At 35.8% G+C, this 22,467-nt stretch overlaps 1 protein-coding gene across 2 annotated transcripts; it reads right to left on the reverse strand.

Annotated features, from left to right (window-relative positions):
* Nucleotides 1–5,156: 5,156 nt before the first annotated feature.
* On the reverse strand, nucleotides 5,157–22,056 carry LOC109046846 (acetyl-coenzyme A synthetase, cytoplasmic-like). Of its 2 annotated transcripts, XM_042751155.1 has the most exons (19): nucleotides 21,270–22,056; nucleotides 20,112–20,307; nucleotides 18,820–18,911; nucleotides 18,593–18,696; nucleotides 18,394–18,466; nucleotides 17,651–17,726; nucleotides 17,073–17,181; nucleotides 16,019–16,066; nucleotides 12,427–12,564; nucleotides 12,167–12,337; nucleotides 11,884–12,017; nucleotides 9,101–9,233; nucleotides 8,941–8,997; nucleotides 8,524–8,604; nucleotides 8,307–8,415; nucleotides 8,154–8,222; nucleotides 7,669–7,845; nucleotides 6,582–6,656; nucleotides 5,157–6,507 (listed from the first exon to the last, which is right to left on the reverse strand). In XM_042751155.1, exons 1-19 carry the CDS (start codon nucleotides 21,394–21,396, stop codon nucleotides 6,380–6,382), a joined length of 2,097 nt encoding a protein of 698 aa, XP_042607089.1. In that variant the 5' UTR covers nucleotides 21,397–22,056; the 3' UTR covers nucleotides 5,157–6,379. The 2 variants fall into 2 exon arrangements, with proteins under 2 accessions (XP_042607089.1, XP_042607090.1); XM_042751156.1 differs by lacking the exon at nucleotides 16,019–16,066.
* Between the last annotated feature and the right edge of the window lie 411 nt (nucleotides 22,057–22,467).

Here is a 22,467-nt window from a genome sequence, read left to right on the forward strand (position 1 = left end):
TTATCCATTGCTTTCCCCCCTGAAAAGCTTATATTTTATCATCATTCTGCCCTTTTGTCCTCACTGTTAATCCATCTCTGTCATTCTTAGCATGTACATGTTCTCGCATCCCTCATGACTCCTTTTGTTCCTTGCTCTGTATCTTTTCGGCTTTCTCCCACCTTCCATTCTCCCACCTGTCCCAGGCCTGTCTGTATCCCAGAGTGTGACAAGTGTGTGTATAATGAAGGCCCATTAGGAGAAACAATGGCAGCAGATCCGTGCCGCATATGTTCAGTGGTCAAATGCTGCCGACAGCTGGGCCAACACACACATACACAGACACACACACACACACACACACACACACACACACACACACACACACACACACACACACACACACACACACACACACACACACACACACACACACACCCTAGAGACCACCCTGGGTGTCCCACAGCCTGCCAGACGAAACGATGCAGACAGCTTCAACAGGAGGCTCAACCTGAAGATATATATGGGGTGTGGAGGGGCCTCCATGAAGCTGACAACAGTACCATGACATTTATGTCAAAATGAATTAATTGTGTATGGATTAATATCAGGGCCAGCTAATCTGATCAATGCATATGCAAGAATCTTTATGGATGTTAAGTTATCAACTTATACTTTCTTTTGTAGTTGTAGAAATCTGTGTTACTGCTATATGCTTCAAAGTGGCCCATTTAATGGTAGAAAACATTCAAAAGATATATATGTGTGTGTGTGTGTGTGTGTGTGTGTGTGTGTGTGTGTGTGTGTGTGTGTGTGCAGAGCCGGCCCTAGACCTTTGGGGGCCCTAAGCAAAATATGGTAGGAGGCCCCTTTGACCGTTTTAAGTAAGGCCTAAAGAAAAGCAATGACTACCTTATAACTATACTGTACATATTATATCTACTATGTTATTTTTACATTTTTTTAGTCTATTAAATTATGTTTTAATTATTCTATGTATGCTGTATGTTAATTATCTTTTTTGCGCTGCTGGTCCTGAGTAAGTATTTCGTTCTTATGTGGCAACATGTACAGAATGACAATAAAAGACCTTGAGTTCTTGAGTTGTGTTCCATGTTTGATGTCTAACAGGAAAATTATGACACCACTGAGCTGAATGGCAGTGCAGTGCAACGAACACACGCTGATGAACTTGCTGAATAAAAAGACTGATAAAGTGATTTTCACTGACCATCAAAGAAACATTTTTAATTGACACCAGAGTTTAAGAGGCACAAACAACAGCCTATATATAATGTAAATGAAATAGAGCAAATAGAATAGCATTTAAATAAAATATTATATAAAATAAATAATAAATAGAACATTTAAAGGTTTGAACTTTTCAAATAAACAAAATTAACAATAACATCTAAAACACCACAAACAAGATTAATAGTAACAATAATAAGAATTAGGTAACATTTCAATAGAACTATTAAAATCCAAACTTGTGTATTTGTGTGCGTGCACATGCATACATGGTCTCCTTGGGAAAAAGTAATTTGCTAAAAAAACAAAAAAATTGAATTAAAGGTTGTATCAGCGATTTCAGGACCAAAAAAGGCCCAACCATAAATGATCACATTCATCTAATCTTTCCTAACGATCCGCTAGCTGCCTGTCCCATAAGCAGGCCATAAAAAAACGCGTCTCTGTAGGCAGCCTAGGCTCTGAGATCTGCACACAAAAACAACTGGTTTCACCAACCAGTCAAAACCAAAACAAATAGTGTTCCAACCAATCACCGACAGGGGAGGGTGTTGTGAGGTTTTGCGCTCGAGCACGGCTGCACGCGAAGTCGGAGAACACAAGCGCAAAACCGCATTGATAGGTCCCCCTGTAAGTGTTTGCATCCCAATATAAGACTTTTAGACTGCAGATTCTCCATACAGGTATCGGAAAATTAAGCCTACAGGTTTATGTACCTTTAACTTCTTGCTTCTCTTCTTTTGTCGTTTTTCATGGCCAAAAAGATATTTTCGTTTCTTGTCAGACATCTTCGACGTCGGAGTAACTGACTGACAGACACTGACCAGGTGACGAGTGACATCATAGGGGTCAGTCAGGGTCAAGATTCGGGGGAAACTCGCCATAATAAAGAACTTATTAATAAATAACAACTGTGCTTATCATGATGCCTGATAAGGAGCGCTGTAGGCCCATTTCTTTTTATTTATTTATTTTATGTTACTTTTGATGTATGATTTTTTTTCACCCACTAGCTAGCAGTGTGTGTGTGTGTGCATATTTATCTTTTTATATATGACACTATAAATATATGAAATTTTGTTCAGACAAATTATGCTTTATTCTTTGTGTATTAATAGGGCTACAGTTCCATCTGGAACAGTAGTCTTATTGCTAAAAGGATGATTTACACATTTTTAATGTTAAAATTATTTTATGGATGAACTAGACATTAAAAATATATGTAAATTGTTTCTGTATAACATAAGATTATATAAAAGATTTTTGAAAGAAGTCTCAGCAAGGCTGCATTTACTTGATCAAAAATACAGTAAAAACCGTAATACTGTGAAATATTATTACAATTTTAAAGGTTTACTATTTTAATGTATTTTAAAAATCTAACGTATTCTTGTGAATTTTCAGCATCATTACTCTAGTCTTCAGTGTCACATGGTTCTTCAGAAATCACTCCAATAGCCTGATTTTCTGCTCAAAAAAAAAAGTCTTATTATCATCAATGTTGAAAACAGCTGTACAGCTTAATATTTTTTTTGGAAATCACTATGCAGTTTTTTGGTAAAACTCTAAATGTACTAACTATCACTTCTGGTCAAATTAATGCATTCTTCATTCATTTTTTATTAATTTTACAAAAAAAAAAAAAAAAAACCTGTATCAAAATAAATATCACTTACTGAGCCAAACTTTAGGCCTATATATAAATATATATACTATATAATATACAAATATATATGACATTTATTTTCCACATGGAATACCAAAATGAATGTGCTTTTAATTGCTTATGACTGTCAATGAAGTAACATAAGGGCTTTCTTTTTTATTAAAACACCACCAACAACAAAGAAATAGCCTCAGGTCAAACCAGACTGCATGTTAAACTGTATGATTTTCACCTGCCTCTCGCTGCAGTGCATCCCAGTCCACACAAACACGAGACCTGACGCCCTTCAGCCATACAGACACAAAAGACAAGGACGCCGCAGAGCTTTCAGCCGTACAGCAAAACCTCCTGGAGAATATTGAGCTGTTATCTGACACAGGGCTTCTTGCCTCCCTGAAGTAGAACAAAGATCAATAAGATGAAAGGAAGTAGAAATAAAGTGGTAATAATAATAAAAAAAAAAAAAACTAGAAAATGAAACCTGTTGAAGAGGGCGAAGTGTAAGTGTGTAAAAGAGTGTTATTATACTGTTGAAATGGACTGAACTGAATACAGGGCAGAATTACACACAGCCTGGTGTTATGAAAATCAATAACATCAACATGAGGTTCGTGAAGACAGTAAGACGAGTTCACCAGCTGCAGACAAATGTTGTATATTAAATATATTCTCGCTGAATATAGGATGAGAAACTTTAGCTCAGTGCCACTCAGTCTTCTTGTAGCCAAATGTATGGATTCACCTGTTTCCTCAATTACTAAAATGATTATCAAACCATACGTTGTTATATAAATATCACTTCATCATCTCTTGTTTATAACGCATATGTGAGGACAGTAAAGTAGTAACATTAATTCACTCCCTACCTTCACACACACACACACACACACACACACACACACACACACACACACACACACACACACACACACACACACACCCTCTGATCCTCACGATCCCCAGACAGCAAACTGAGCAGTCTGGCATGAATTATTCAATCACTTTCACACGGCTTGAATAACAGATGGTCAGTGGGCTTTTCACCCAGCAAAAGACCAGCAAACATGAACCTATGGGTTCATTAACTGGACATGTGTGTAGTTCATGCAGAAAAGGGGTTTTATGTAATGGAAAATTATATTAAACCTGCTGTGGATACTTGGTAGAAAGAGAGGACCTTCTTTTTGTGTTCCTGAAGTGAACAGTTTGGAATCACTGCCATCTTGTGGAGGTTTGTTGACCTTATGTGTAACTTAGTTGGAATATGTACAAAAATATAGTAAAGTACGTAGGTATACATGCATATCAAAGAGCAAATCATGATTTACTCACCCTCGTGGTGTTTCAAACCTGTATGACCATTTTAGTCATTATTCACTGATAATCTTTAAGTTCAGCTTTTAACTGACCATAGGCTGATTCAGTGAGTCGAATTTTGTGAATGAATCATTCAGTTTGAATTTAGAATCTGAATCACCCGGTTAATTAAAAAAAGCCCAAAACAATGAATCATTAATTGATTCAGTTCAAAATCATTCAACATGGAAGTCTAAGTCTTAAAGGTACAGCAGCAAAAACAGAATTCAGAGAAAGGGTGGTTTTGGTGCATGAAACGTTGAATAATATAAAAGAACTGTAATAATAATAATAATATATAAGAATGCTACTTTAGGTTGGTAAACAAACTGTTTGAAAAGGTCAGAAACCTGAACGCTTTACACTAAAAGTTTGCAGTCAGTAAGATCTTCTAAGATATTCAAATCTTTGGGGCATTAATTTGCCCCAAAATGTAGCAAAAACAAGAATATTTTAAAATATTATTTCAATTAAAAATAGCTATTTTCTGTTTTTATGTATTCATGTGATTGTGATTTTTCATGAGCCATTAGTTTTGTGTCACGTGATCCTTTAGAAATCATTCTGATATGCTGATTTGGTGCTCAAGAAACATATCAATATTGCAAACAGATGTGCTGCTTAATATTTTTCTGGAAACTGTGATACATTTTGTTTTTCACACCTTTTTTTTTCTCCAGTATTCTTTGATGAATCAAAAAAACTGCCTTTACTTGACTGTCACATTTGTTCATTTTATCTTTGCTTAATACAAGTATCATTTTCTTTCAATATCAGCAGATAATGATTATTTATTAAGTCAATATGACTTAATTTATTAAGCAACTCCTCCAGAAAATAAAATAAAAACTAGAATGGAAGGACACATGCAGAAACCATAAACATGAAAGAGAACAAAAACCACTTTAAAATTTCAGCACTTTAATGCACCCAGTTCTGTTTGAGACATCGCTCTACTCAAATGATTATAAGAAAATGAGTGAGAAGGAAAATAAACAGTCGCTCATCATGTAGGCTAGTGAATGCTTACAGGGTTGAGAAAAGCCTTGACAGCTAATACTCATCCACATTAAGAGCTATGAAATATCCAAAACTCGAGTTAATGCCAAGCTGGAAGAAATCAATCTGATAATAGTAACAAACACAGTCCAGAGATACAGTACTGATGCATGAGAGCACCTTACACTCATATAACAGCTGGAATTTGATCACTTTTCTCCTACAAAAGCTTCTTGAGAGGATACCTTCACAATATAAAAAACTGATTTTAACACTTTGAAATATGATTTGATAAAATGGAAAGCCCATTGAACAGGTCTAAGTATCAGGACTACAACAAGACCAACATAATGGTCGGAAATGTCATTTACTTCTGTTAAGTGCCTTTTTTCAAATGAACACAGCCTTTATGCAGTCAATCGTAGGGCTTTCATAACTTTCCTGAAGAAATATAATATCAGTTCAGGCACAAACTTTTAGCACAAAGTTGCAAACTGTTCCAGGAATAAAATATCCATAGTTAAGTTTTAACACTGGTGACACCTTCATGATACCATGTTATTCTGGTAAATATTAATGTGTGCTTTGGCTTGTATAGAGAGCTCTATACAATGTGTAGCTTTAAATGTTAAAATGAAACCTTTGACCAAAGCAGAGAGATTTTAAACAGCGCTATTACATAGTACACAACAAAATTAGAACATATACAGTCTTAAATCCCATTTTAGTAGTGAAAAAAAAAATAAAAATGAACAAAAAACTTGTTTTGAGGTTATGTTGGCACATTGAAAGCAAGACAGTATAGTCATATAAAGATTAATGAACTGATGCATGGAGACAGAGACGGAAATTATAAACATAATAAAAATAAATTTTCGGTGGAGGGTGGGAACAATGTTTTCTAACATACAATTGGGTCCTTAAAACTCTATGCCAAACCTTGGGGTTTCCAAGAGATTACTTTAAGTCGGTGAATTGCATTAGGAATAATACATCTCTAAGCTTTTTTCGTTCTGTCTGCCCACTAGCATTATCCTAAACTCCACAGCTCAGACTCATCCTCTTCCCTCCAGAACTGAAGCTGGTGTCGGGGCCGGACGGTGGCGTTGTGTTGGATGCCCCTGGTGGTCACACAGCAGTACAGCAGCGGTTCTCAAACAGCTGTTCAATGACAGAGCTGTCTGCTAACGTAGACACATCACCCAAATCCCGCTCATTACGCGCTATCTTCCGCAAGACACGACGCATAATCTTACCTAATAAAACAAAGAACAACACTTGAACATCATAAAAATTAAGGCTTTAATAATAAACAGCTCAATATTAATACCTGATCTGGTTTTTGGAAGGCTGGGTGCACTCTGAATGTAGTCAGGTGTAGCTATGGCACCAATCTTATCTCTCACTGTTTGAGAAAAAAGGGAAGTGAAAAGAAAGCCATTATTTGTAATTCATGAAAAAAAACCCTCTTTACATAAACCCATTATAATAAATGCCATATTTACCTGTGTCCTTCAGCAAGTAGGAAATATACAAATATATAAAGTTATTAAACACTAAATTCTATATTAAATATAGATGAATCCTTAAAGCTACAGATGTTGTTAATTTCCTCTTTTGTTCTTTGATAAACAGACATCACAGCAGCTGGTTAGTAGGTTATTTGGCTGCTATTACTTTAAGAGCTGCAGCTGCTGAACGTGACGTGGATCTGACATGCATGCTGGTAGTTTCAGTCGTGCTTTAATATGAAATGATTACGAAGTAGAGAGTGTGTCTGTAAAGTCTCCTGTTTGATGCAGTCATAACGATGTTCTACGTTTAAATAAATGCAATTCTTGTCAAGAAAAAAAGAGAAAGAAGCAGCAGTTGTGAGAGGCGTGGCCAACCCTAGCTCCGCCCCTGCATTAATTGCGTTAAATATTTTTAACGTCGCTAAACTGGAAAAATGAATTGCCTGTGTTAACACGCTAATTTTGACAGCAATTATACAGTATACACAAACTTTTGTTTATCCTTATTAAGGTTTGACAGTTTAAAATCACTTTTGTTGTATTGAAAAGAGCAGTTCAAATGCACTAGATTTTGTGCGTGCAAAGTTTCTCCACACAATGCAAAGGCCGTAATGACATCATACTTCCAAGCATCTTTTTAAAAAACATAATTCATCCAAAAAAGTAAAAATACACAATCTACATCACTTTACTGTAAAGTTAGTGTTTTTTTTTTAAAATTCAGCTAAGAGTCCACGCTGACCTTCTATTGGTCTTCATATGATACGAATTCGCAGGGAAACGTTCACCCAACTTTGGAATGCGTATGAATAATCAATGGAATGAAAAGTGTTTTACATGAGAGTGACTAAATGATGACAGAATCGTAATTCTTGCATGAAATATTCCTTTAAGTAAACACACCTTGCTTTTTAAGCTCCCCCTCCAGCTTTTGGTTGTAGTTGATTCCGTCATTGAGGGTGACGAAACAGTAAAGACTCTCGCCTTTAACAGGGTGTGGCCGCCCCACAACCGCTGCCTCAGCCACAGCTTCATGCTCCACCAGAGCTGACTCCACCTCCGCAGTGCTCAGTAAGTGCCCTGGAAGAAATAGATCCACCACCAATATATCAAAGCTTTTGCTCTATTACAGGCCATTTTGTTGGTAATTAGCCTACTTTATTGCTTTCTTAATCTCAGTAGAGATAGAAAACAGGCAAGAGACAAATGACTGGAAAGTGTGGCCTGAATTTCATCATTAGCTTTTTTCGAAACTCACTAATCTGCATTATTTCAGCATCTATAGCTCCAGGCCACATTGGGGAAATTACAAAAGAGGAGAAATTTTGGGATTATGTAATTGAATTAAAAGAACAATAAACAAACGAATGTCCTCATCCTCTACTCACCAGACACATTCAGCATGTCATCTATCCTTCCGGTGATCCAGTAGTACCCGTCCTTATCTCTACGACAACCTGGACAGACACATTACATCATTAACTAAAGCACTTCACACAGTTATATGATGCCCACTTACAGTAAAACTAAATATGAATTACCATCTCCAGTCACGTAATATCCAGGAAATTTCTTGAAGTAGGTGGTTTCGAACCTTTCGTGGTTCCCATACACAGTTCTCATCACACCTGGCCAAGGCTGTTTAAACACCTGAGGAAGAGAGGCGCTTGTGTTTTAAACTTGAATTTCACATTTAACCGATTCATTAGCATTAAGAAGTTTAAACCATGAAAAACTAAAACACTAAATTCACTTTACCAGATAGCCCTCACTTGGTCCTTCAAGTTCCTCCCCTGACTCATCCAGAATAGCAGGTACAACCCCAAAAAAGGGAAATGTCTACAATATGTGAAAACATCAATCACCATACAGAAATTAATAAAAGTAATTATACTGTACTACACTATGCTTAATTTGGCAATGAAGACATTCATAATGTTAAAAAATTTCTATCTCAAATAAATGCTGTTATTTTCAGTTTCCATAGAAATATCAAGCAGCCCAGCTGTTTTTAATATTGATAATAAGAAATGTTTTTTGAGCACCAAATCAGAGTATTTGAATGATTTCTCTTAGTGAAAGGAGTCACTTGGTGAGTATAAGGGACTTCTTTCAAATACAAACACATCTGACCAACACCAAACTTATTTATTCATTCATATCACGTTCACTCACAGCAGAGCCAGGCTTCATGGGAGTAGCGGCCGGCAGAGGGGTCATCACATGCCCACCCTGAGGAAGATACAAACAAAAGACAAGTGACCTTACAGTAGACAGTTTCAAAACAACACTGATGTTACTGCTCTGTTCTGAGAGGTCAGAATCCAGTTCATACCGTCTCAGTCTGCCAGAAGGTGTCCACCACCGGACATCTCTTCTCTCCCACCACGCTGTAGTACCACTGCCAGGCTTCTGGGTTTATGGGCTCCCCTACGGTCCCCAAAATCTTCAGCGAGGTCCGTTTATACCTGATGACAACAAACATGAAAACTGGTCAGAAATTAAGGCACACCTGAATGTATCAAAAATGATCTAGACACTTAAGTTTAAATGACATCGATTAGTCTTAAAGACAAAAAAAGTTGTTTATGCAGGGCCAAAAAAAGCTTGATTACTGTAAAATGTGGGAAAAAGTCATTAAGAATGAGTAGATGTATCTGATACTGTATCAAGGTTGTGTACTGCTGATTGAGGTCAGAAAGATGGCACATCCTGGCACTAGTTGTATGCAAAAGCACACAATGCACAATGAATGGACTTACAAACGCTGCTCTGTTTACAGACTTTGTAAGCAAACAGAGTACAAAACAGAATACAGAGCAATCACATAAAACACAAGATGACTACTATCAAGTGTTACTATTCAGTATCTTAATCGTACTTATGATCATTATCATCAAGTCTTATCATCAAATGGGAGAAAGTGTCCTAGATGCATAACAGATTACCAGGCAATGGCAATAACTAATACACATTCATAATACTGTCAATACTTATTCCTAAACATTATACTTTATACTGTAAACACGATATTGTATGTACTATATGTACACAATGTGAATGAAAATATTTTACATTATTTAAAAATAAACATTCTACAAGCAAGTTTATCAAGCTTTCTATTTTTTCTTTTCCACTAATGAAATTTAATTAATTAATAATAAAAAAAAAAACTATATAAATAACTTATTTTAAGTGGATGTTAATTCCTAAAATTAAATTTTTGTCATTTTTAGATTTATAAATTGTCGTTCCAAACCCGTAAAAGCTCCGTTCGTCTTCGGAACACCAATTTAAGATATTTTGGATGAAAACCGGGAGGCTTGTGACTGTCCCATAGACTGCCAAGTACATAACAGTGTAAAGGTCCATAAAAGGTATGAAAGTCGTCGTCAGAATACTCCATCTGCCATCAGACGTGCAATCTGTGTTATATGAAGCAACGGGAACACTTTTTGTAAGCGAAGAAAACAAAAATAATGACTTTATTCAACAATTCCTTTGTCAACAGTCTCCTCTGTGTCTCTCCATATCACCATATGCTCTTCTATATTATCCGCGCCACAAGGATACGCTGATTCTACGTGTATTTAGCTTTTATTTGAAAGAACACAGCACATCCTTGTGGCGCGGATGATTTAAATAAAAGAAATTATTGAAAAAAGTTGTTATTTTTGTTTTCTTTGCTTACAGAAAGTGTTCCCATTGCTTCATATAACCCAGATTGCACGTCTGATGGCAGATGGAGTATTCTGACGACGACTTTCAAAGCTTTTATGGGCCTTTACACTGTTATTTATTTGGCAGTCTATGGGACAGTCTCAAGTCTCCAGGTTTTCATCCAAAATATCTTAAATTGTGTTCCGAAGACGAACTAAGCTTTTTCGGGTTTGGAACGACATGGGGGTAAGTGATTAATGACAAAATTTTCATTTTGGGGTGGAGTATCCCTTTAACAACAAAAGTTTGGTGTTGGTAAGATCTTTTTATGTTTTTGAAAGATGCCTTTATATTGTCTAATGCTCACATTTTTTTTACTGTATTTTTTATTAAATGAATGCAGCCTTTGTAAAATATTATTTAAGATACAAATAACCGTTTTCTACTTTAATATATTGTAAAAATGTAATTTATTCCTGTAATGGTCTTCAGTGTCACATGATCCTTCAGAAATCATTCTAATACACTAATTTGCTGCTCAAAAACTTTTCATATTATCAATATTAAACAGTTGTGCCGTTTAATATTTTTGTGGAAACTGTAATATGATTTTCTTCATTTTTCTATAATGAATAAAAAAGAACAGCATTTATTTGTAATAGAACTCTTTGGTAACAGTGGTAAAGTCTCTAGTCACTTTTAATCAATTTAATGCACTGAATATAAACCTAACAGACCACTCAGATCATTAGGATCGAGTCAGTTAGAAATACCAAGGGTTCACACAAAACAAGGGGAATCTGCTTTTAGTTACTTTGTCGCCCGCAGTTGGAATCAGCTTCCAGAAGAGATCAGATGTGCTAAAACATCAGCCACTTTTAAATCTAGACTCAAAACTCATCTGTTTAGCTGTGCATTTATTGAATGAGCACTGTGTGTTGTCCGAACTGATTGCACTGTATTCTATGTATTGCACTGTATTTTATGTATTGCACTGTATATGTATTGAACTGTATTTTATGTAAAATAATTTTCTATTTTTATCTGTCTTAAATTCATTTTAAATCATTTTTTTTTTATAATTTTCAAAGTTTTTAAATTCCTTGTTTTGATTTTTTTTCATGATTATTTTACTTTCATGTAAAGCACTTTGAATTACCATTGTGAACGAAATGTGCTATATAAATAAACTTGCCTTGCAACCTTGCTGAATAACAGTTTAATTTCTATTTAAAAAAAATCCCCTTACTAATTTTTGAATGGTAATTTTCATTTCCTATATGTTCCTATATGCATACGTTTTTTTCCCCCATTACTTTTTAGGCTTTATTAATTTCCATGACTGTTTCAGGCTCAGAAATCACAATTTAAATTTTATTTTTTTCCACATTTTCACAACCGTGGAAAGCCTCTCTAGTGTACTAAATCTAGGACAGACACAGCAGACACCAAACGTACTTCTGAACGGGCTCGCTGCCGTACTTCATCAAGAGCCGGATGGCGGTGGGTGCTGTGTAGAACTTGGAGATGTGATATTTATCAACAATCTCCCACATTCGGCTCACATCCGGGTATGTGGGAAGACCCTCAAACTAAAAACAGAAGATTAAAAATTCATATTATACAACGATAAATGCTTACGTAGATGAGTCGATATGTTTTAATCAATTAAAGAAAGTGACTAAACAAGGCAAAATGCAAATTCTGACACAAAAATTGCTTATCAGGACGTCCCCCTCACCAACACACTTGTTGCGCCATTGGCCAACGGCCCATATGTGATGTATGAGTGACCGGTGATCCAACCAATGTCTGCAGTGCACCAGTACACATCATCATACTGATAATCAAACACCATCTTAAAGGTGGCCGCAGTGTAGAGCATGTATCCACTCACTGTATGCAATACACCCTAGTGGAGTGGTACAAAAAGATATGAGATGTATATGAAAAGCAAATATCACACAGTTGAAGGAGGACTGGGTTGTTTGGAGGATCTACCTTAGGTTTCCCAGTAGAGCCGCTGGTGTAGAGGATGAAGAGCGGGTCTTCTGAGTCACACCAGACAGGCTCACACTCCTCTGATGCTCCACCAATCAGAGAGTGCCAACACAAATCAACCTCAGGATTCCACGGCACCTGCACCAATCACAGCACAGAGAGCGCTCATAGTTAGCTCGTCCCGTATAACTGGTGTTTACTCTCGCTGGTGTCACACTTCAGAGAACAATGCCAAATTTAAGGATCCTGATGTTATCAAATCAGTCTGAGAAGAACAGAACAAATGCTGTTTTCAAGTCAAGAGAAGTCCCTACTTTGTTTCAAAATTGTAGTTGTAACATTACGTGTGTTCAAGTGATTTCAGTTGTGTCTTGTAGCCAAGTATGTACATCAAGTGTGTAAATACTTATATGTGCTTTATCATTCTCATACTTTCACAGAGGATAAAAGGAAATGTAGTTTGGTAGCCCGTCTCAAACTGGCTAAATGAGTAATATTTTCTGATGTCACAATCATCTATAAAAAGTCATTTTAGTTACTTCCCCATTTACAAACACATTTTATACAGTGAAATCTCTACCAGCAGCAATTATGTTGGTGTTACACAACCAGATCAGTGCCACTTCACTTTTTTTTATACATTTTAAATTAGTTTTATTTGTACACATTCAGCTTTAATTTTAATTTTAGTTCAAGTTTTAGCAATTTTGTTATGTGCTTTTGTCATTGTTATAAGTTTTTTTTTAAATTTCTATTCAGCTATTTTTATTCCATTTAGATATGTTGAATTTTCATTTTAATTTTAGTATACGTTTTAATAATTTTGTTATGTGCTTTTGTCATTTGTTTTTTTTTCATGCATTTCACAAATTTGTTATATTAAAGTTTTAGGATCTTTCAAGGGTTTTCAAGTTTTGGTTAACTCAAATTCAAGGACTTAATGTGGGGACACATTTCAAGTGAGAGCAAGGTTACATTGTGTTGCCTTGTAAGATACATTGTTACAGTTTTCATGTGTCAAACACAACCATGCAAAAAAGCATTCAACTGACTAAGCCACAACAGACTAGTGAATAAATGAGTACAAAACAGCATATGAACATGAATGTAGTTCGTCTGTAACTGTTAGGCATAAATATGCACACATTTTGTTACACAAAGGACGTTTGTGCTGCATGATATAAATAAAGTAATATAAATTCACTGCTGTAACAGCGTATTGCAGTTATAATTCAAGATTCTTGCAATTAAGTTGAAGTGACTAGGTTACATTGAAGTACTATTTCAGAAACAGAAAATATGTACATGAGAACTGCTTCATTGGGCATTTAGCTGCATAAAAATGCAGTAGGCTACTTTATGTAGCTAACAGTTCAGAGAGTAAATGCAATTACGACTTAATGACAATGAATATGATTGCATATATAAAGTTGAATCGTTATATAAAGTTATAAGCATGTTTATTAAAAACAATTTTGCATATAAAGTTGAATCCTTATTATATTGAAGAATTCAGGTTCGGACCTTTATAAACTTTGAAAACTGGTCTTTTTAAGCTTCATTTCTTATAGCTTTCATACAGAACGCTTCTCTGATGCCTTAAATACAGGACAATTCCGTATTATACAGAACGGTTGGCAACCCTATTTTGCATGGATTTTATGGGGGAAGAGCTTAGGCTCATGTAACCAGAAGATTTAAGATTTATGAATATGCTTTTATGTTTTTCTTGCCTCATGAGTTAACATCTTAAGAAGCAAAGCAATTCAACATTAATTTCATGGCGTGTCTGTGAAATGCTGAGGTACCATCATAGTAGTTTCGTGCAAGTGTGAACGTCATGAGCCTAAAAGCTTCTATTGTTCTCATTTGTAAGTCGCTTTGGATAAAAGCATCTGCTAAATGATTAAATGTAAACGTAATTTAAATGTCATGTCAAAGTACCTCAGGCGGGAAACAGTTAATGTAACACGTAAATACGTGTAACTAATGTAAATCAAGCAAGCTAATATGCATAGGCCATGAAGTGTTGGCGAAATAACACATTAGCGGACCAGGGGGAATAATATGGAATTTTTTCCAGAAAACTTGCACAAAATAAATTCAAGCACTTTCAAGGACCTGTATGTATGTGTATTTCAAAAACTTTCCAGGGCCTTGAGTTTTTTTTTTTTTTTTTTTTCAAATTCAAAAATGTTCATAGATTTCAAGGACCCGTGGGAACACAGTTTTTTTTTTGTCTATTTAGCTTTTTTTTTTTTTTTTATTTAGGCATGTTGTTTTCATTTTCATTTTAATTTAAGTTTTAGTAATTTTGTTATGTGCTTTTATCATTTTAGTTTTTTAAACTTCTATTTCTATTTTATATTTCTATGTTCTTTTGCCATTTTTATCTCTATTTAACTATTTTTATTCTATTTTCTGTTTAGGTATATGTTCAGTTTTCATTTTAAATCAGTTGCCAAGACAGCTTTTCTAATTTTCATTTAAGGTTTTTTAGTTCAAGTTTTCATAACTAATATTTATATTTAGTTGCAGCCTCAATATATTTATCAGAAATAATTTTGAAGTTTTAGGTGACCATAAGACTGCTTAACCACACAGTTTAAAAAAAAAAAAAAAAAAAAAAGTACTTTTTTAACCCTTTCAGATTACAATGAGCTTTTTTTTGTATAGGGGAAAAGTCATTGAGATGAAAAAAATGCATTCACCTTGTAAATACACTCATTCCAGAATGACTTGAAAGCAGCAAAACGATGAAATATAAAGGATGTTGTATGCAAATAATGCATGTAGCATGTTACTTAGAGGCTCATGTTTGCATTTATGTCAGTCAGACTTATTTGATTCATTCAGATCAATCTAACCAAAGTGAAGGGAGGGGAGGAAGAGATATGCTTTTGTTTTAGTCATTGGCATTAGTGAAAGTGAAAGAGTATGAATATGTCAGGTTGAGTTAATAACACAAAACACAAAAACACTAACGGACAAACAAAAAGAGACATGAACGTAACAGACAACTCTACAAATCTAGTTGTTCATACAGTTCAGAGACTGAGGGAACACTACGTGAGCAGTGCACTCGAGTTCATTTAAGCTCATAGGAGAGAGTTAGTGTTTGACTACATAGAGAGAACTATCAAATCCATTAGACAGTCTGAGCAGAAAAAGTTTCAGCACATACAACTGCTAACACAAGACAAGAGAGAGCTATTAGTCTCTACTCACTATAATGATATAAAAGCTTTCCAGATACATTTGTGATGAAATCATGCACTAGTGGAAGTTTAGGTGAGGAGATCATTTAAAACATGTGACTATCAGTACTTCTACTAGGCACAGTGAACAGTTTTCAGTGCCAGCTTATGGATCAGAATATGCTTATTGTTGAACACCAAGTCTGATGCATGTGCAAATGGTGCAAATTGCATTTGCAAAAGCAAACACACAGAGAGACACACACACATTGTGTTCTGTGAGAATGTGAGGATAGTAATAAAAGTCTCAAGCCATCCAAAGCACACAAACCCGTGTTAATAAGACAGGAGGAGTTTAAACAAAACAAGTTATGCACAAAGGAGACATGAAATACCTGTGGGGGGAGACGGACCTTCCTTACTCTTTCTTTCTGTTTCTCCTGCTAAAGGGGGTTAATGCAGAGGTTACTTAGACTGAAAGAGGAAAAGGACACACAGACATGGACCCACATTGAAGGAGGAAATGAAATGCCAAAGATATTTCACATAAAAGTCCAACTGACATTATTAGAATTATGGTTTTAAAACCGGTCATCTTGCATTGAGGAATGTCACACATACTACATTCAAAGGTCTTCAGCACAACAGCTCAGAGAGATCACACCAGGCCTTTATGGATTTACAGCAGTGACGAAACTTTGTTAAATAAGCAAGAGATATCGGTAACACTCAGGACGATACAAAACTCCACAGGACAAGAGTTAACATTTGAGAAATCAGAACGAAGGGATACTGCAGTACTTTTTCATCTGAATCTATTTCCCCATTTACATAGACAGCTCTCCATTGATTCAGGTGTTATAATACATGAAGGCCTACTTATTTTCATAAAGCATTTTTAACCTATTTTAGAAAGTCAGCTCATAGGGCTCTGGTGTAAAAACGCATCATTAGCAACTCAAAACCGTTTAAATTCAAATCAAAGTGGTTCAATTCAAATCTAATGGTTAGCGCATATTCTCATGAGGAAAACTTAGATTAAATTTATATTAAGCAGCGCAAATGTTTTCAGCATTGATGATGCAATGATAATCAGAAATGTTTCTTAAGCAGCAAATCAGCATATTAGAATGATTTCTAAAGGATCACGTGACACTGAAGACTGGAGGAATGATGCTGAAAATTCAGCTTTTCCGTCACATGGATACATTCAATTTTTCAATACATTAAAATAGAAAACTGTTATTTTAAATTCTAATAATATTTCACAATATTAATGTTTTTACTGATCAAATGAATGCAGCCTTGGTGAGCTTAAGGACTTCTTACAAAAACACCTGTAGCAATGTGGAGATATCCAAATGAGCAAGAAACAAATTAAGATAAAAAAAAAATCGGAAAGTGTGAAGGCTGTTAGCTGTACAGCTGTGGTGCAGGGGTTAAGCTCACCTGCAGATCAGGGCATGTGCGTTTCACTGGGGGCGACAGCGACCCAGACAAAACCTCATCTTCTTTTGTGAGGTGTCTGAGCACTATACATTTCTCCACTGTGAAAGACCTGCCACAGTAAAAGACACGAAAGAATTAAGAGAACTGAAAAGAGACACATACACTGCTACAGTGGCCACTTAATTAGGTGTCCAGTATTTCAAAACAGAATGATTTCTGAAGGATCACTTAAGACCGTAATTTTAAATCGTAATAATATTTCCTATTTTGTTATTAGTTGTGTTGAAACCTAAAAGGATTAGTAAATGCCATTTTCCAAACACTGTCCAGTCCAGTATTTCTTACTTGAAATATTTTTTTTAAAGAATCATTCAGGGACCAAAGTTATAAAGTGGAACTGAATCAGAACTGTATTAGTGAACCAAATTGGAAACAAGCATCATTTTTGGTGGTCCTTTACTTCTGCTCTTCCACGTTTAACAAACTGAGCCTAATGAAGTGGCCACTGTGAGGACATGCACATATGATAAGCACTGTACAACAATTTATTTTTACTAGTTAACTATTGGTTATTATACTTGTCCCTGCATTTCTGTAGCGCCTCGTCAGCTATAAGCTTCAGATTGATCAGCTTATCACCGCGGTAAAAGCCATCTGGGAAACACACAATAAAACAACTTTTATTAACTTTTCTTTTACCTAAAATCTAATATTCACAGATAATCCTGAAAAGACAAAGACTTTTATTGCTGGTCTTATCATGGCTGAGATGTGTATTTTGTGGTTATGATCCACTCTCAATCCTCTAATAAGCTCATGAACTGTGTGTCAACCTCAATGCAATCTTAAAGACTTAATCTCTACCTAAAAGTCTAATATCAAGACTAATCATTTCAGTGGAACATCTCTTTTACAATTACAATCAGATAATGCAAACATCCTGATATTTGGCAACAAGATGGATCAATATATAAACCATGCGAAGAGCCCATGAACTTAACGTATTAATTTACCTTCCAGCCTTTAAAAACAACTTAATGATGGATTATGGAGTCAAATTTATACCAAAAACTTTTTCTAAACTTGCCAATCTCAGCATTTAGCTCCCTGTCACTTCTCAAAAATAAAAATAAAAATCACAGCCGCAGGCTAACCAGCTTTTGATAGCAATACGATTAACTCAATCTGTAATCCCTAGATTTGTGAACAATGTGAAATGGAAAGTAAATGGAAATGCAGCTGATTAACTTTGGGATTAGCTGCTTTAAGATTACACACTTTGAGTAAATGACTTCTGATTTTCTTGGCATGCTTTCCTTACCTGCTGTTATAAGAATACAGCATTGAGAGTCCATGATCCTTTCACACAATGACTCAGCGGAGAAACCAGCAAACTGGTTTGTCAATACAAAAATAGAGTAAATACAATGTTGTTTGTAAGTATGGGTATTTTGTTTTTATGTGTGTTATAAAGAGCCGGTTGGTCAACACAGCTAAGATCTAAATGAGACATGACTGACCACTATAGAGTGGACCGCTCCAATCCGAGCGCAGGCCAGCATGGCCACCACCAGCTCCACCACCATGGGCATGTAAATAGATACACAGTCACCTTTCTTCACGCCTGCAAGGTCAGAGAGAGAGAAAAGAGAAAGGGACCGACATCGGACATCGCCTTAATACACAACATCACTGTCAAATCTTTAACCTGCTGCTGGTCACTATTATACCAACATTTGTGTTTTACCTTGCGACTTGAGGACATTGGCAAACTTGCAGACTTGCTGAAGCAGTTCTCTGTATGTCACGGTCTTTTCATCTCCAGGTTCATTACCCTCCCTGTCCAAAACAATGTCCAGAAATATTACTTTCATAAGCAACAGTAATTGTTCAAAGTTTCCACAAAAATATTACACAGCAAACTGAGCAGCAAATCAGCATATTAGAATGATTTCTGAAGGATCGTGTGACACTGAAGACTGGAGAAATTATGCTGAAAATACAGCTTTGCATCACAGGAATAAATTACATTTTTAAATATATAAACATAGAGAACGGTTATTTTAAATTGTAATAATATTTCACATTTTTACTGTTTTTTTTTTTATATTATTTTTTGATGTTTTTGAATGAAGTATTGTTGAGCTTTGATGAGATTATTTAAATCATATTTTCTAACATAGTTCATTCATTACAAGTCACGTCGTGTTAAACAGCAAAGTTTGAACATCAGACACTGAGCAGGTTGACAAAACATGTTTGTGCATCTCTTAGATTCATATGTATTTTACATTTTAATGCTCAACATTTGTTTCTAATCTGTTTTAATTACTGTAAGCCTCTGCTAACACTTATTTTGGTGTGAGAAGTGCCCTTAAATGTCCCCTGCAGGAAATAAGTAACTTTTTTATTTTGACTTTGTATGTCTGCTGACATTCTTAAAACAGAACCGTGTTCTGACACAGAAAGGAAAAGTTTGGCAAACAACAACAACTGCAGAAGAGATCCACACTTGAGCTTTCCAACTGAATTCTGAAATGATTTTTGGACTTATGTCGTAACAAGAAACGATTGAAAACTTCACAATTGCTAAACTGGCATTGCGAAAGCAGAGAATTAGCAACAGCCCCAGACAACATTTGTTGCACATAAAGTCTTCAATGACTGCCAAAAAAAGTCCTCATGAACTGCATGGGCAGCATCCAGCACAGATATGCACATGAAGAAATAAACTATGAAGATGCAATACTGCAGACGCACCTCATTCTGGGTGGAGCGCTACATGCAGGACCTGATTCAAGCGTCCATGATTTACTAAAATAGCTTGAGAGTCTGAATTTATCTCAGTTGTTTTGCTCGGACTTACCCCTGTCTGTCAACATTTGCCATTTTAGTGTATTAATAGCTCAGGCCCAGTAATATTATATTGACTCAGGTAACCTGGAAGGGATCTAAACCATTTATTTAAACCATAATGTCACATGCACACCTTTCGGGCTAAACCGAATCATTTAAACTACACACGTCACAAATACTAACCAGTAAAAAGCCACTTTGTCACCCAGTTTCCTCTCATGGACGTTGCGGTCCAAAACATTATAGCAGATGTTGGTTGTGGCACCTTCCATGCACTTCACGAATATTTCACCCTTGGTTACGTCGAAATTGTAGTCCAGAAACTTCCCGGTGTATTTTGTCTTCCAGAAAAAATCTTTGGCAACATCTCCCCAGAACTCTGGACACAACGGGACGGACACACCAGAACATTAATGCACAGCAGATTCATAACTTGTGTATCCAGAGCAGAACCATAGACAAATCTCCCCGCTTTCAATGGCACTGTCCACAGAATAATGTTTAAAAAATAAATTAAAGTAAATTAAAATGTGTTGTTGCCTTTTCTAGGAAGTGCTTTTGAGCCAAGTAAGGATTTTTAATAATTAAAATAAAAATAAAAACAACAACAACTGCATTCATGATGTAGTATTATTATTAAAAACATTATATGTCAATTGTACTAGTATAAACACTTTAAGTTAAGATTTTTTTTTCAATTAAAGAAAACAATAATACATTGTTAATATATTTATTCATTATTAAAACAACAACAAAAACACTATTACAATATTTTATTTGTATTACTATAAAGGGGTAATGATTTTAAACACATCTTAAGGGCATGTGGTGCTTTCTTTCTAAGAAGTGCATGTGGGCAAAGTATGAATTTTTATTTTTTAACATGTATTTTAATGATAAAACAACAAGCATATTTGCAATAACAAGCAATAACAACCATGTTATTATTAAAAACAAATAGACCTATTTATATTTTATTTCAGTTTTACTCATATAAACAGGGGTTAATGTTTTATTAAAGCATATCTACAAGGGAATGTGATTTTTTTTTTTCTCTAGGAAGTGCATGCGGGTAAAAAGTAATGTTTAACTTTTAATAATATTGCTACTAACAATAACACCTTTAATATACAGGAACAACTAAATAGAGTTCCGCTGGTTAGATCCTACAATAACAGATTAAATGCAATAATTACAACCCAATAATAAACAAATTAAAAATACAGCATCATAGGTGGGTTACTGATGTCCAAAACTGCTGTCTATCAAGTGCACAATGCTTTGAGAGACAGCCAAAATAGCAGTTTTTAACCCGTTAATGACCAGCCCAGTGAAACTCACCCTCGGGAGACTCGACAGATCTGAAGTAGAGCTCTTTGTATTTCTCAAAGCTGGGGATGTGCGCCTGTTTCTTCAGGTCTCCTGAAGCGTGTAACACATCCTCGCCTGGTGCCTTGTCAGGAATCATTTTAATAACCAATTCAATGGACGCAACTAAGTTAATACAACTTCACTTAGAAATACACAAGCGATCACTGGCCTAACGTGTGTGTGTAAGTCACTTCCGTGTGGGAGAGTTTCACTCCCATACAGCCGCTGTGTGCATCTGAGACTGAAATGTTGAACAAAATAAAAGTTCAATCTAGACGCTGCTGCTGTTGGGTTTTAACGACGGCCGAGCGGTCCGAGACGCGTTTAAAAACCGGATTTGCGATTATTATTATTATTATTATAACAGACTTAAATGTTGCTCCGGCGATCGTAGACGAAATAAACTTAAGTTAGGATTTACAAGAAGTCCTACATTCAGATGATATATAACGACATATATAAAAAATCTAGATGCACTTGAGAGCTGTCAGACAGCCAGCAGGGTCCTGCAGCTGGAGGTTATCTTGTTTGAGGTCGATTAAAGCTGGAAATAATTCCCGGCATTAGAGAAGAAATACAGCCTTTATCTGAATCAAACATGCATTCAGAACAGCCGTGCATGAAGCACGAGATTAGTCTTTCTTCCACGCGTGGATTACAGATCATCGGTGTGTCTGCAGGAGGACAGCCATTGAAGCGTAGAATACCGCACACGGCTAGAAGAGCAATCAACGCGAAACGGAAGTCCTTTGATGGACCGGATGTTGTTATTTTGAACAATACGTTGAGTGGATTTTGCAACATTTTCACTCGAAAGAAACTTCCAGTACGGAAAAACATGGTATAGTAACAACATCGCCTTTAAAGAATAACTCTTATTATTTTTGGTAATCCAATTGCAATCTCCTACTAAACTTTCAAGTATGCTTAATTAGAATCTTTAAACGAATAATATTTAAAAGCAGTGGCAAAGGGCGTGGCTTTGCGCTCATCTGTATCGTAGATGATATTAGTATTAAACACTGTTCTGATGCAGCGTTGTCGTTTTCAACAGGATGGTCTGGGCCTCCAAACGCCCTCTAGAGGAGGAACCTGCTGCAGCCCATAGAAGCATCACTGAGCTCACCGTGACCTCTACCGGACGGAGGCCCAGCGTGTGTGTGTGTGT

The sequence above is a fragment of the Cyprinus carpio genome, chromosome B23 (genome assembly GCF_018340385.1).
Source record: "Cyprinus carpio isolate SPL01 chromosome B23, ASM1834038v1, whole genome shotgun sequence".
Taxonomy (NCBI): Eukaryota; Metazoa; Chordata; class Actinopteri; order Cypriniformes; family Cyprinidae; genus Cyprinus; species Cyprinus carpio.

What these genes read in the sequence shown, in the direction of transcription:
- LOC109046846 (XM_042751155.1), bottom strand. Translation starts at nt 21,396, where the DNA reads ATGATTCCTGACAAGGCACCAGGCGAGGATGTGTTACACGCTTCAGGA. An exon ending in CAATGTCCTCAAGTCGCAAG is followed by an intron (nt 18,697 to 18,819) that starts GTAAAACACAAA and finishes CTGACCTTGCAG; the next exon opens with GCGTGAAGAAAGGTGACTGT. An exon ending in AGGTCCGTCTCCCCCCACAG is followed by an intron (nt 12,565 to 16,018) that starts GTATTTCATGTC and finishes TGATTGGTGCAG; the next exon opens with GTGCCGTGGAATCCTGAGGT.